Consider the following 13,791-nt stretch of genomic DNA (forward strand, 5'->3'; position numbering starts at 1 on the left):
GGGGGTAAATTATGCTGCCACAAAAGTCTTTGGTCACTTACCTAATAGCATCAAAAATCTGACAGATAGCCATAAATTAAAAGAATTTCTTAAAGGCAACTCCTTCTACTCATTAGATGAATTTTTAGGTATAGTAACTGGGTAATTTCCCAACCCTCACAAAAAAATTGAAAATATTGAGTGTCATGTAATATTTTGTCTAATGTAATATCTTCTATAGACACCTTTTATTAACCTGACACGTTCCACATCATTACGAAGTGTCGTATTCATGATCTATGGAACAAGTACTAATCTAAACTAATCCCTAATCTAAACACATCACACACATCCATGCCCTAGGCAGGATTCGAACCTGCGACCGTAGCAGCAGTGTGGTTCCGGACTGAAGCGCCTAGAACCACTCGGCTACAGCGGCCGGCTCTCAAGGGATCTACGGTAGGTTATAATTAGAAGAGGAGCTAATAAGATGTAAATTCAAAATTTGTAACATGCAAGCTTGTATCAGTACCGCGGTTTGATGTAAATTCAATTTCCCTTGGCGTGACCACTTTATACCCCGTCTTCCCCTACCGATGGTTATCGAACATGCGAATGCGAGGCGCAGTGCCTTGTGTAAGCACGAGCGCACTGATTGTCCACCTCACAGTGACGGAGAAGTGGCCTTGAAACGGTCTCATCCGCAGACGGAAGTCTGGAGTGGCTTCTTATCGCGCGAGCCACGATTGCTGCGGCCGGTTTTGTTGTCAGATGTGGCGCATTGTCGTCACTCATCTGGGACAGCGGCTGCCGCGCACACGGGAGCGCCATGTGGCTGCCTTCGGCTCTCCGTGCGGTGCTCCTGCTGCAAGCGGCGTCTCTAGCGATCGGTGAGTGTGCTTTCTGCTTCGTGTCGTCCCTTGGATATCGGCGCCTGCGTCACCATTTTTCCGAAATGAAGCGTAACTGTCAACAAGATCATCATAATCAGTGTTCTGCCTAAAGGCAGGTCTTCACATGGCAGTTTTACAGGCTGTCCGGTCTTCTGCCATCCTCTTCAGGTCTGCATAATTTCCTCTTCCCTTTATGTCGTCTATCATCTTGTATCTCCTTCTTCGTCTCAGTCTTCTCCCACAAATCAATCCTTCCAAAGCACCTGCTAGCGAGCACTCCCTTCTCAATAAATGTCCCAACCAGTTCTTTTTCCTTTCTCTTACAACCTTCAGCAGACATCTCTTATCACCAATCCTTTCCAATACTCTTTCATTACTCACTCTTTCCATCCATCTTATCCTCTATTCTCCTCCACATCAAATCTCAAATGCTTCTAACCTTTTTTCATCCACTCGTCTCAGCGTCCATGTTTCTGCCCCATATAGTGCCACATTCCAGACAAAACATTTGCTAAGCCTTTTCCTTAGTCCTTTATCTGATTTGCAACATAAGAGTCTCCTCTTTCTGCCTCCTTCGCTATGGCAATTCGAGTTTTCACCTCCTGGTGACATCTCAAGTCTTCAGTTATTGTGCTTCCGAGATATTTAAAGGCACTTACTTGGCTAATGGTAGATTGTCATATTTTGATATTGGACAGTCTGCGTCTTGTACTGATGACTATACTCTTTGTTTCTGCTGTGTTTATTTGCATTCCATATTCCACACAAGCTTCATTCAGATATTTGAGCATGTCCTCTCACTTTCTGCCACTAATACCATGTCATCAGCAAATCTTATACCTTCTATTCTCTTTCCACCAATACATATTCCTCTTTTCCCATCTAAGCTTTTCGCAATAATCTCTTCAAGGTATACGTTAAACAACAGTGGGGAAAGGCAACAACCTTGTCTAACACCTCGTCCAATGCTGCTTCCTTCTGACATTTCAATCCTTATCCTTACTTTCTGGTGTAAATATAGATTCTGTATCAGTCGTCTCTCTTTCCAATCTACTCCTTTCCTCTTCAAAATATTCATCAGCTTGTTCCATTGAACTCTGTCAAAAGCCTTTTCTAAATCTATAAAAACAACAAAGATTTCTCTGCCCTTTTCCATATATCTTTCCCCTATAGTTCTTAGCAGGCCAATAGCGTCTCTTGTTCCTTTTCCTCTTCTAAATCCGAACTGCTCCTCTGCAATCCCTCTATCCAGCTTGCCATATAACCTTCTATTCAACACTCTCAGCAAGACTTTAGCTGCATGAGAAATTAGACTGATGGTCCGGTGCTCTTCACATTTTTTAGTATTTCTCTTTTTCTATGTTGGTATCATAACTGTTGCAGCGAAGTCCTCAGGCCATTCCCCTTTGTCATATATCTCGTTACAGAGGTAGACTATTTCTTTTCTTGCCTTGTTTCCCAGGCTCTTCAACAGTTCTGCTGGCAAATCATCAAGATCACTGGACTAAAAACTGTGTAATAAAATGGAACGCCTAGAACCGTCGTTTTGATGTTATTTATTATATGGCTACCAGTTTCGGTGATTCAGTACACTATCTTCAGGCATTGAGTGACGCTAAGGGGGTAATCCACTCTTACACACGTTTTCATCGGTGGCCAACATCTGTGACTGGTTTCCGTAGACATTAACAACGATGTTGTGTTTCCAACCGTCAACCACCAACTTACTTAGTAGGTGATGGTTGGAGACACAACATCGTTGTTACAGTCTATGGAAACCAGTTCATAGAAGGCCGGCCGGTGTGGCCGAGCAGCTCTAGGCGCTTCAGTCTGAAACCACGAGACCGCTACGGTCGCAGGTTCGAATCCTGCCTCGGGCATGGATGTGTGTGATGTCCTTAGGTTAGTTAGGTTTAAGTAGTTCTAAGTTCTAGGGGACTGATGACCTCAGATGTTAAGTCCTGTAGTGCTCAGAGCCATTTGAGCCAGTTCATAGATGTTGGCCACCGATGGAATCGTATATACGATTGGAGTTAACCACCTCAGCGTCAGTTTACACCTGAAGATGGTGTGCTGAATCACCGAAATTGGTAGCCATATAATAACACCGAAAGGACCGCTGTAAGTGTTCCATTTTATTACGTAAGTGAGTGCCCAATGTTCCTCAAATCTTCAATCATAAACATGGACGTACAAAAACTGGACAAAAAATTGCCACCCCTAGAGAAATCATTAATTTTTGCATGTTGCGAAAAGTGGCAGTCGATCCTCAATAAAGAAAAGCGTGAAGTTATTCTCATGAGTACTAAAAGAAATCCGCTAAATTTCGATTACGCGATAAGTCACACAAATCTGAAGGCTGTAAATTCAACTAAATACTTAGGGATTACGATTACAAATAACCTAAATTGGAACGATCACGTAGATAATGTTGTGGGTAGAGCAAACTAAAGACAGCGATTCATTGGCAGAACACTTGGAAGGTGCTACAGGTTTATTAAAGAGGCTGCTTACACCACGCTTGTTCAACCTATTCTGGAGTATTGCTTTGCAGTGTGGGATCCGCATCAGGTGGTACTGACCGATGTCATCAAAAAAGTACAAAGTAGGGCAACTCGCTTTTGTATTATCGCGAAATAGGGGAGATAGTGCCACAGATATCATACGTGAATTGGAGTGGCAATCATTAAAACAAAGCCGTTTTTCATTGCGACGGGATCTTATCATCAAATTTCAATCAGCAGTTTTCTCCTCCGATTGCGAAAACATTCTGTTGGCACCCACCTACATAGCGAGAAACGATCATCACGATAAAATAAGAGGAATCAAGGCTCGCACGGAAAAATTTAAGTGGTCGTTTTTCCCGCGTGCCGTTCGACAGTGGAACGGTAGAGAGAGAGCTTGAAGGTGGTTCATTGAATCCTCTGCCAGGCACTTCATTCTAAATAACAGAGTAATCACGTAGATGTAGATTACAAGCATAGAATGAAATTTTCACTCTGCTGCGGAGTTTGCGCTGATATGAAACTTCCTAGCAGATTAAAACTGTGTGCCGGATCGAGACTCGAACTCGGGACCTATGCCTTTCGCGGGCAAGTGCTCTACTGACAGCTACCCAAGTACAACTCGCGACCAGCTTTACTTTCGGAGACGAGGTACTGGCGAAAGTAAACCTGTAAGGACGGTAGAGCACTTTCCCGCGAAAAGCAAAGGTCCCGAGTTCGAGTCTCGCTCCGGTACAGAGTTTTAATCTGCCAGGAAGTTTCATTACAGGTATGATGTAATTCATTTAATAGCGTGGAATTTCCCCCCTGGACTTGATAACCGCCTGGATTCGGTTAGGAAATGAGTCCACAAGGCTGTGCAGGTACGTTCCATCCAAGCTAAGCCACTCGCTGAGGATTTGCTCGCGCAGTTCCACTAAACTTGGCAGTTAAGTCCCATAAGACGTCTCCACTGTTCATTGCATGCTTTCCCCGTCGCAACGTTCTCCCGTTAACGGATAAGGCTGGACTTTCATTCACTGCCTGCAGTAATTCCTGCCGGTGTTGAAACGATTTTGATTGCATGCAGTGAAACGCTTTTCCAGTCCCTCTCAGTCGGCATCTTTCCCGGCCAAAATTCTGACATGTTTCGTCTTTTGCACTGTCTTCTCTGACTGACTGCTAAGTGCAGTACAACAAAAATTTACCATCTTGCGTTACAAGTAAATAAGTATTAACCTCAGAATTGCGTCGCTAGCAGCAAATGACCTAAGAGTTCTTTACTAAACGAAGCCTGTTAACAAAAGGAGGACAAAAAGAAAGAAACACAAAATTAGAACAGGTTTTCCGTGGTTACAGCGAGGACAATAATTTCGTGGCTTCTACGTTTACAACAAACCACATTAATAACGAAAAGTGTTCTAAAACAAGAGTACGCTAGCGGATTGATATCTAGCACGCTGCCCCCTACCGGCGGGTGTGCGATCGATAAGCCCAGTCGCTGCACGTGCGGCGAGGTACGTCATCAGGTGACGTCACATTTCCAGCCTTTATCATCCACTTTTGGGGTATTTCCCGACGTTTGCGGCCCCATGTGTCTTATATTAAATTGCTTGTCTCAGCGCCATCTATGTCGCATCGGGGGTTTTTAAACAGTAATAAAAATCACCGGCACAAACGGGCGTTCGGCCATGATGATTTAGATTTTCTGATTTCCCCAAATTGCTTCCTTTTAAACGGCACGGCCTTCCCCTTTCTTCCCCAATCCGATGGAACCGATGATACCGCTGTTTGGTCCCCTCCCACGAGTCAACCAACTAACCACCCTTTTTTTCGTCCATCATGACAAATATGATGGCCCAGGGTATCCGCAGCTGTGGAACTTAACTGGAAAGGAATTATTGCACTAATTTTATTTTTTATCACCACAACCGGTCTCGGTTACCAACACCATTTGCAAATAGCTGTTGTGCTTAGCGTTATGAAGGTACAAAGATGCTACTGTCGGTAAGCGTTTGTGTTCGATTAAATCATTCAAATGAAATGATCGTATGGCATTGTTGGCCAGGAGACCCCTTTCGGGGGAGTTCGGCCGCCGTATTGCAAGTTCTTTCTAGTTGGCGCCACATCGGCGACTTACGAGTCAATGATGATGAAAATGATAATGAAGGACACACAACACCCAGTCCCCTGCCGGGAATCGAACCCGGGCGCCTGCGTGGAAGGCGATAACGCTATCGCTACGCTGAGGAGGCGGACATGAAATCATTTGAATCTCTCAAGTCATCCGCGACTACCGCTGGATAACAACAGATGGAATTGTTGTGACATTACTGTCGCATATTACTGATCGATATTGATTTATTTTTGCCACCATTTCGTGGTTAATTTTATATAATTAAACTTTCCCTATTATCGCGTTATAACACGGAAACTAATTACCGTATGAGTGCTAAACGTGGTGGCATTTATGTCCAAAGTATGGGGTGCATGATTTCTATGCGTCACAGTGCCACCATCCAGTTCCATTTATGGCCACCAGGTGCCGTGGTCAGTCATCTTGATTCATAGTCTCACACACCTGACCAGTCGCATTGCACTCTTGTTGACGTGTCAGCATGAGCTTGGACAAAAGGAAAGGATTATGGAAAGGTCGTCTTTCTCCACGTGCTGTGCGGAGCTTGATGGAGTATTTTGAATCGACTGGAGAGCTGGGTATCGCTCTGCGAAGAGGCGGACGACCGGTCTCACCTCATGTGGTTGATGAAATCGCGCCTGCCGGAGTGGCCGAGCGGTTCTAGGGGCTGCAGTCTGGAACCGCGCGACTGCTACGGTCGCAGGTTCGAGTCCTGCCTCGGGCATGGATGTGTGTGATGTCCTTAGGTTAGTTAGGTTTAACTAGTTCTAAGTTCTAGGGGACTGATGACCTCAGAAGTTAAGTCCCATAGTGCTCAGAGCCATTTGAACCATTTTTTGATGAAATCGCTGTTGCTACGGCAGACAACGCTGCGCGCAATTCCCGATCGTCAGGGAATGCGCGTGCAGTGTCACGACAGTTGAGCACTCATTGGTCCACTGTACGGAAGGTGCTTCGAACCATTCTGAAACGGTATCCGTACAAGATCCATATCGTACAGCAGCTTGCACCACAGGACGCACAACGACGTGTTGACTTCGCTCTCCACTTTCTCGCAAGTCGACGAGGGCCGGCCCTGCACAATCTTATAGATAGAAGAAGCTCACTCTTCTCTGACGGGTGAGGTGAGCACACAGAGTTTCCGAGTGTGGGGATTTTCACCTCCAGTCACTGTGCAAGAAGTTCCTCTGTATGGTGTGGCTTCACGGCTACGTTCATCATTGGCCCATTCTTTTTTGAACTCATTGGCGCTTGAGGACCGAAGTGCAATGTGACTGGTCAGCGTTACTGCGATATCCTTCGCCAGCGTGTCATACCAGCCATACAGGAGAGACAGGCATTGATATCAACAGTTTTGATGCAAGATGAACCCCACTGCACATCGCTCGTGAAGTTCACCTGCTTCCCCGAAACACATTTCTAAACGACCGAATTATCCGTCGATCTTTTCCAAATGCTTGGCCGGCACGATCACCTGATCTCCCATCCTGTGATTTCTGGTTGTGGGGCTACCTGAAGGACAGGGTTTACCAGCGTAACATTCACACATGTGCTGATCTGAAGCGCAGCATATCAAGAGAGGTAGACACCATACCTAAGTACGTGCTTCGTTCTGCTGTGCAAAATGCAATCCTGCGCTTACAGATTCTTCTGGACACTGATGGCCGCCATATTGAGCCCCTTTTATAGCAGTAATGGTACCGTGTCAGCCCATTAAAAGTGTTTCAATTGAATTGATTCTGCGTAAATTCTCTCCCCCATGTGCTTGACGTTAATGCTACCAAGTTTGGTCCTCGTACGGTAGTTAGTTTGCGTGTTATAACGTGTTAAATACAGAAAGTTTAATTGTAACTGTGGTGTCACCGCCAGACACCACACTTGCTAGGTGGTAGCCTTTAAATCGGCCGCGGTCCGTTAGTATACGTCGGACCCGCGTGTTGCCACTGTCAGTGATTGCAGACCGAGCACCGCCACACGGCAGGTCTAGAGAGACTTCCTAGCACTCGCCCCAGTTGTACAGCCGACTTTGCTAGCGATGGTTCACTGACAAATTACGCTCTCATTTTCCGAGACGATAGTTAGCATAGCCTTCAGCTACGTCATTTGCTACGACCTAGCAAGGCGCCATTATCATTTGCTATTTATCTTGTGATGCATGTACCGTCAGACCGATGTTCTCCAATTGTGGATTAAAGTTAAGTATTCAAGCAGCTACGTACGCTATTGGCTATATTAATTACCTTGTCCAGTTCCAGACCTCACGCCAGCCTGCGTGAAAAACGCGTGCCTTTCGGCTTCACCTCCTAGTGGCTTGGCTGTCTTGCCAAGTCACAATAGTAACCACCCGGGAGAATTTACTGGGCATGGGTGCTAGAAGGAAAGCTTTGCTTTATTTGCACTGGGAACTTGTTCTGCTTATGTGGTCTGTTTCTCCTCTTTGTCAGCAGGAAGCGGTTAGTAGAACTAAGAGGAGCGAAAGTTCCCGGCGGGCTGCGCAGTTTTCCCGGAAATATAGTTGTGGCCCGCTTTGGTGACTTTATCGGCAGAGCCGGCGTCTCTCCTAGCGATAGGCGGAAGTCACCCAGCCACCACTGCCGTCTCCAGACAATAACTGAGCACGGCGCTTCTGCCTATTCTGTTCGGACTTCAAAGGACGAGACACCGCCCGATCAGAGTGGGAAGGTCCATTGCTTTCGCTCCAAAGTTTTGTGTACCCAGTGAACTGCGTCGCCTCGCCATCGTTCTTGGCGCGAACGAGTCGACCTGTCGACGAGACACTGCACCGTTCCAGAACCAACTAGGGATAGCGGTTCTCGCTGACGCGACCGGTTTTCGCTTATATCGGTTTTTACCCACGCTAGTTTAGCCTGGCTGGTAAAACCGATCAAAATAACCGGTTTCTGAAATAACCGATTTTCGTTTTTTTTATTCCTATTATTTCCGAAAACAAACGTAGAAATTGAGCAAAAATTGAAAAATTCTGACCTTCAGTTTCAAGATACAATGTCAAAATATTAAGTAGAGAGATAAAAACTTAGTCTTTCCACCGTCCTGATACACTGCAGATTTGATGGTAGCCTCAGCGAAGAAGAATGGCCCGATAATTCGATCGTGTTATAGCGCGCACCAAATATTCATCTTTGGACTGCCTCTAGTGCACTCCATGACCTCGCCAGGGAGTTGTGAACCCCAGATGCGCACATTATGGCGATTCACCACTCCACTGACAAAAAAGGTCGCTCCGTCGGAAAAGGCAATTCGTCTGAGATAACCATCATCGCCCTCAATACGTGATAGCATTTCGACCGTAAAGTCATGTCGACGTGTACTGCCATTGGGCAACAAGGTCTGAACGATTTGCACTTTGTATGCACGAAACAATAAACGTTTGTGTAAAATTTCATGGAGAGAGCTTTTTGGCATCTGTAATTCACGTGAGGCCCTGCGCACCGATTTCTTCGGACTTCGCAGAAAAGACTGCCTTACAGCTTCCAACCTGTCTGCTGAGGTTCTTGGTCGACCAGACCTCAGAACGTCAGCAACCGATCCTGTGTTCTTGAACTACTCATACCAGGCTTTAATGCTCTTTACATCAGGTGGTTTCCTTCCAAATGTTGTCTGGAAGTGTCTCTGCACTGTGGTTGGTGATCGTGTCTCATGGTACTACAGGACACACTGTGCCTTCTTCTGATTGGTTAACGTGGCTTTTTTGGCACTGCACCTCATCCACTACTTACGTACTGCGAACCAAAAACAAATAAAACTTTGATAGCTGTACACAGTTAGACACAAGTTTCATATTTGTATCTCACTTCTAGCCTGAGTTATCAATTTATGTAATCAGGGAAAGTCTTTTCGGACACCCTGTATATTTCGTGATAATTTACCCGTTTTTAAGAGATCCAGTCAGATAGAGACGTATTATGTACACACAGACAGCAGATCAACTACTTTCCATTTTTATTGTACACTATGAATGAACTGTCGTTAAGCATCTAATTTATTACTTAAACAGTACCCGAACTCTTACGGGAATCGGCAAAAGGCCGACACTATGCATATAGTGCGAGACAATTAAGTTGGCAATGTGGGTCTCACGGGAGGCGTGCCAGAGATAAGTCCCTGCGGTCGCACTATCCTCTGTGTCCTCGGTGGCTCGGATGGACCAGGGTTATCTGCCCTCTGTAATAAAAAACTGAGGCAACGGTTCAACACTGAACTTGAACGGGTGTCATGGGGCATCCGCACTGAACAAATGCAACGAACAATATCGAACAAAATGAGAACAAAAAAAAGATGGATAGAGCGTCTGCAGGAGATCCCGGGTTCGAGTACCGGTTGGGATACACATTTTCAACTGCCCCCTTGACTTACATCAAAGCCTGTATGCAGTTAGGGGTATTCATTTAATTGTAATTTCATTTAATTTAATATTGTTGCCATAATTTCCTTCCTCTCATTTCACAGAAATGGCAGACAAATAATTTAAAGCAACTAAAAAGTGGCTCTGGGCACTAATGGAACTTAACATCTAAGGTCATCAGTCCCCTAGAACGTAGAACTACTTAAACCTAACTAACCTAAGGACATCACACACATCCATGCCCGAGGCAGGATTCGAACCTGCGATCGTAGCGGGCGCGCGGTTCCAGACTGAAGCGCCTAGAACCGCTCGGCCACATCGGCCTGCATTTAAAGCAAATAAAGCACTATGCTTCATTCCTGTGTCACTTCTTAAACTTGCTTCCATACTAGCTTTGTACCATTCTGCAATACAGCGGATGTCCGTCGACGAAGCGAGAAACTACCGTATAGACCAAGGGGCAAGTTTTGCGCACTGCTCGGACACAGGTACCTTAGGCTACGACACACGGCAATGCGGACATTATTGTATTTTTGCTTCAGCAATGCCGTACCAATTCTTATTTGATGTGTTTGTTGCCGTATCTGTCGACATTGTTATTAAAATAGCACTCATAGCTTTACCCATTTTCTATAACAATGAAATATTTCAAACCAATGCAAATTTTACATATAAAAATAACTCCTATTTTAGAAAAGGTTTATTTAAAAAAAAATTAGCACTGCTGCTGTGGGTGATTGATGTTTCGGTTTGTTTTGTACTCTGTTATTAGTAAGAAATATAAAACACCGGCCGCAACCGGGACGAAACAAATACCCGTTATTCAGAACAAAAGTACCAGTAACTGTTTTAATCGGTTGGTTTTTTGCATCCTTTGTACGATCTTCTTATTTGTTAAGGTGCATTTCGTATGCCACCACATTTATATATACGGGGTTTCAAAAAGTCTCTCCGCAGTGTCGTATGATTGTTAGCCGGGCGTGCCGAATGCCGCAGTCAAAATATCGAAATGAAACTCAGTGAAATAAATTTATTGAATATTCATTTTTACTTACAAATTTTCACATTAAATGTTGAAAGTGCCCCCTTGTTGTTGAATAGAGATTTCAATTCGTCTAATCATGTTTCCACACACAAGCAGTAACATTTCTTCCGTAACAGAAGCCGTGAAAGTGGATATTGCAGTTTTCAATTCATCGATGGATTTTAGACGCTTTTTATAGACAGTTTCTTTCGCTGCACTCCAGAAGAAAAAGTCAGGCGGTGCTAGGTCAGGCGATCGTGGACCAAAGTCCCTATGAAATTATGCGATCACCAAAAACGTCAGCAAGCAGTGACATTGAAACGCGAGCTGTATGCGCGGTTGCACCATCTTATTGAAAATAACCGTTCAATATTTCACTTAACACAAGTTCTCCTATGAATGGGTACAGAATATCACTGCAGTATCGTTGTGCGTTTATTGTTTCGTTGAAAAATATGGGACCCACAATCCGACGTCTAGAAATTGCAATCCAAACTCCTATTTTCACGCCGGCCGAAGTGGCCGAGCGGTTAAAGGCGCTACAGTCTGGAACCGCACGACCGCTACCGTCGCAGGTTCGAATCCTGCCTCGGGCATGGATGTGTGTGATGTCCTTAGGTTAGTTAGGTTTAAGTAGTTCTAAGTTCTAGGGGACTTATGACCACAGCAGTTGAGTCCCATAGTGCTCAGAGCCATTTGAACCATTTTCCTATATTCACAGAATGAAGTAGTTCCTCATGAATACACAATGGATTTGCAGTACTCCACATACGAGAATTTTGCGAGTTCATGTACCCGGATAAAAGAAATCACGCCTCATCAGTAAAAAACATTTTATTAAGAATATCCCTTCCTTTTTGTTGAACGAAATTTTTGAACCATTGACAATAATGCAGTCTCTTGGCAAGATCAGTATTTTTCAGTTTTTGCACGACTGTCACTTTGTATGGGAAGAGCGTTAATTTTTTCCTTACAGCTGTGTGGTCCGTTCCGACACTAACATCGATTTCCTGGCCGAGGTTTCTTACTGACTTGTTCGGACTCGTGGGCATTTTATCGGAAATATCGAATAGTTTATTCTCAGACAAAACGCTAGGACGACCACTTCTCGGTGCATCTGTCACTGAACCCGTACTCCGAAATTTGTTAGTTAAATCTCGCACAGTATCGCGATGAGGGAGTGTTGTCTCCGGGAAAAGTGAGTTACATGTATGACTAACTGAAACTGTGTCTTTACCGCCAGCTTTGAACACCTGTTCGACTAAAAACACACGTTCTTCAATGGTTTGCATTTTAACTGACAAAAAACGACACAAACGAGCAAAGGAACTAAACTTAAACGTTCACGCCAACACGTAACGACACACACCAACGATACTACTGACGCTGGCTGAGATAAACTAAACAGTGGAATGTTGGGAGAGTCCACTTGCAGGGAAGTAGCCCAGGGAGGCGAACAATCATACGGCACGCGCGGCTAACAATCATACAGCACTGCGGATATATATTATGGAGTGTAGCCATGTAGGGAAGTGAAACGTGGGCGATAAATAGTTTAGACAAGAAGAGAATAGAAGCTTTCGAAATGTGGTGCTACAGAAGAATGCTGCTGAAGATTAAATGAGTAGATCACATAACTAATGAAGAGGCATTGAATAGAATTGGGGAGAAGAGAAATTTGTGGCGCAACTTGACTAGAAGAAGGGATCGGTTGGTAGGGAATATTCTGAGGCATCAAGGGGTCACCAATTTAGCATTGGAGGGCAGCGTGGAGGGTAAAAATCGTAGAGGGAGACCAATAGATGAATACACTAAACAGATCCAGAAGGATGTAGGTTGCAGTAGGTACTGGGAGGTGAAGAAGCTTGCACAGGACAGAGTAACATGGAGAGCTGCATCAAACCAGTCTCTGGACTGAAGACCACAACAACATATGTACACAGCCTGGAAAAAAATCGCAACACCAAGGAGGAGTTGTGCGACATAAACGAAAGTTGGTAGACGTGATTCGACATCTGAAAGACGATGTCTATTCGTATTTGACGCCATTCGCGTGAGGATGCAAATCAGGTTTACTTTAAATACGGGCTGCAACGGTCGTGAGTGTTAGTTACTTTTGAGATCGGACTTGATGAATTATGTTAGTCAAGAATGCCTTTAAGATGACAAAGACAACATTATGAACACCTCACTGAGTTTGAATGAAGTCACGTAATAGGGTTACTAGTAACTGGATTGCTGGCAGCGGTGACCACGAGAACGTACGGCTCTGGACGGCCACGTGGCACTACCGAGAGGTAAGACCGTCGTTTTCGGCATGTGGTTCTGGCGCATCGTACTGAATCTACAGCAGGGGTTGGTATGGAACTCCACCCCGCAAACCGACATCCCGCACCTGTACAATACAATGCATGCATGCACTCAACGTTCTGGCTATTACAACGGTTATTAATGTACCGGCATTCAACACTTGCAGTGGCTTATCTCAAGTTTACATTGACCTCTGATCTTGCAATGTTAAGAACTTAAATATGTCACCCATACAAATGTATTCCCGAAAATCCGTTATTTTGCACTAATTACTTTTTGGTGCTGCGATCCCCCCCACACACACACACCATACCATTCCATACTACAAACGTTATATACAGGGTGTTACACAAAGGTACGGCCAAACTTTCAGGAAACATTCCTCACACACACAAGAAAATATGTTATGTGGACATGTGTCCGGAAGCGCTTACTTTCCATGTTAGAGCTCATTTTAGTTTCGTCAGTATGTACTGTACTTCCTCGATTCACCGCCAGTTGGCCCAATTGAAGGAAGGTAATGTTGACTTCGGTGCTTGTGTTGACATGCGACTCATTGCTCAACAGTTCTAGCATCAAGCACATCAGTACGTAGAATCAAC

The 13,791-nt window shown here is 44.7% G+C and overlaps 1 protein-coding gene across 1 annotated transcript in view; it reads left to right on the top strand.

Annotated features, from left to right (window-relative positions):
- The first annotated feature begins 768 nt into the window (after positions 1-768).
- LOC124719062 (chymotrypsin-1-like) overlaps positions 769-13,791 on the top strand; it is a 102,280-nt gene continuing 89,257 nt past the window's right edge. Inside the window, exon 1 of the mRNA XM_047244734.1 lies at positions 769-869. Within this exon, the coding sequence (XP_047100690.1) occupies positions 809-869 (61 nt within the window). The 5' untranslated portion in view covers positions 769-808. The remainder of the gene's footprint in view (positions 870-13,791) is intronic.

This window comes from Schistocerca piceifrons, chromosome 10 (assembly GCF_021461385.2).
Source record: "Schistocerca piceifrons isolate TAMUIC-IGC-003096 chromosome 10, iqSchPice1.1, whole genome shotgun sequence".
NCBI classification, from domain to species: Eukaryota; Metazoa; Arthropoda; class Insecta; order Orthoptera; family Acrididae; genus Schistocerca; species Schistocerca piceifrons.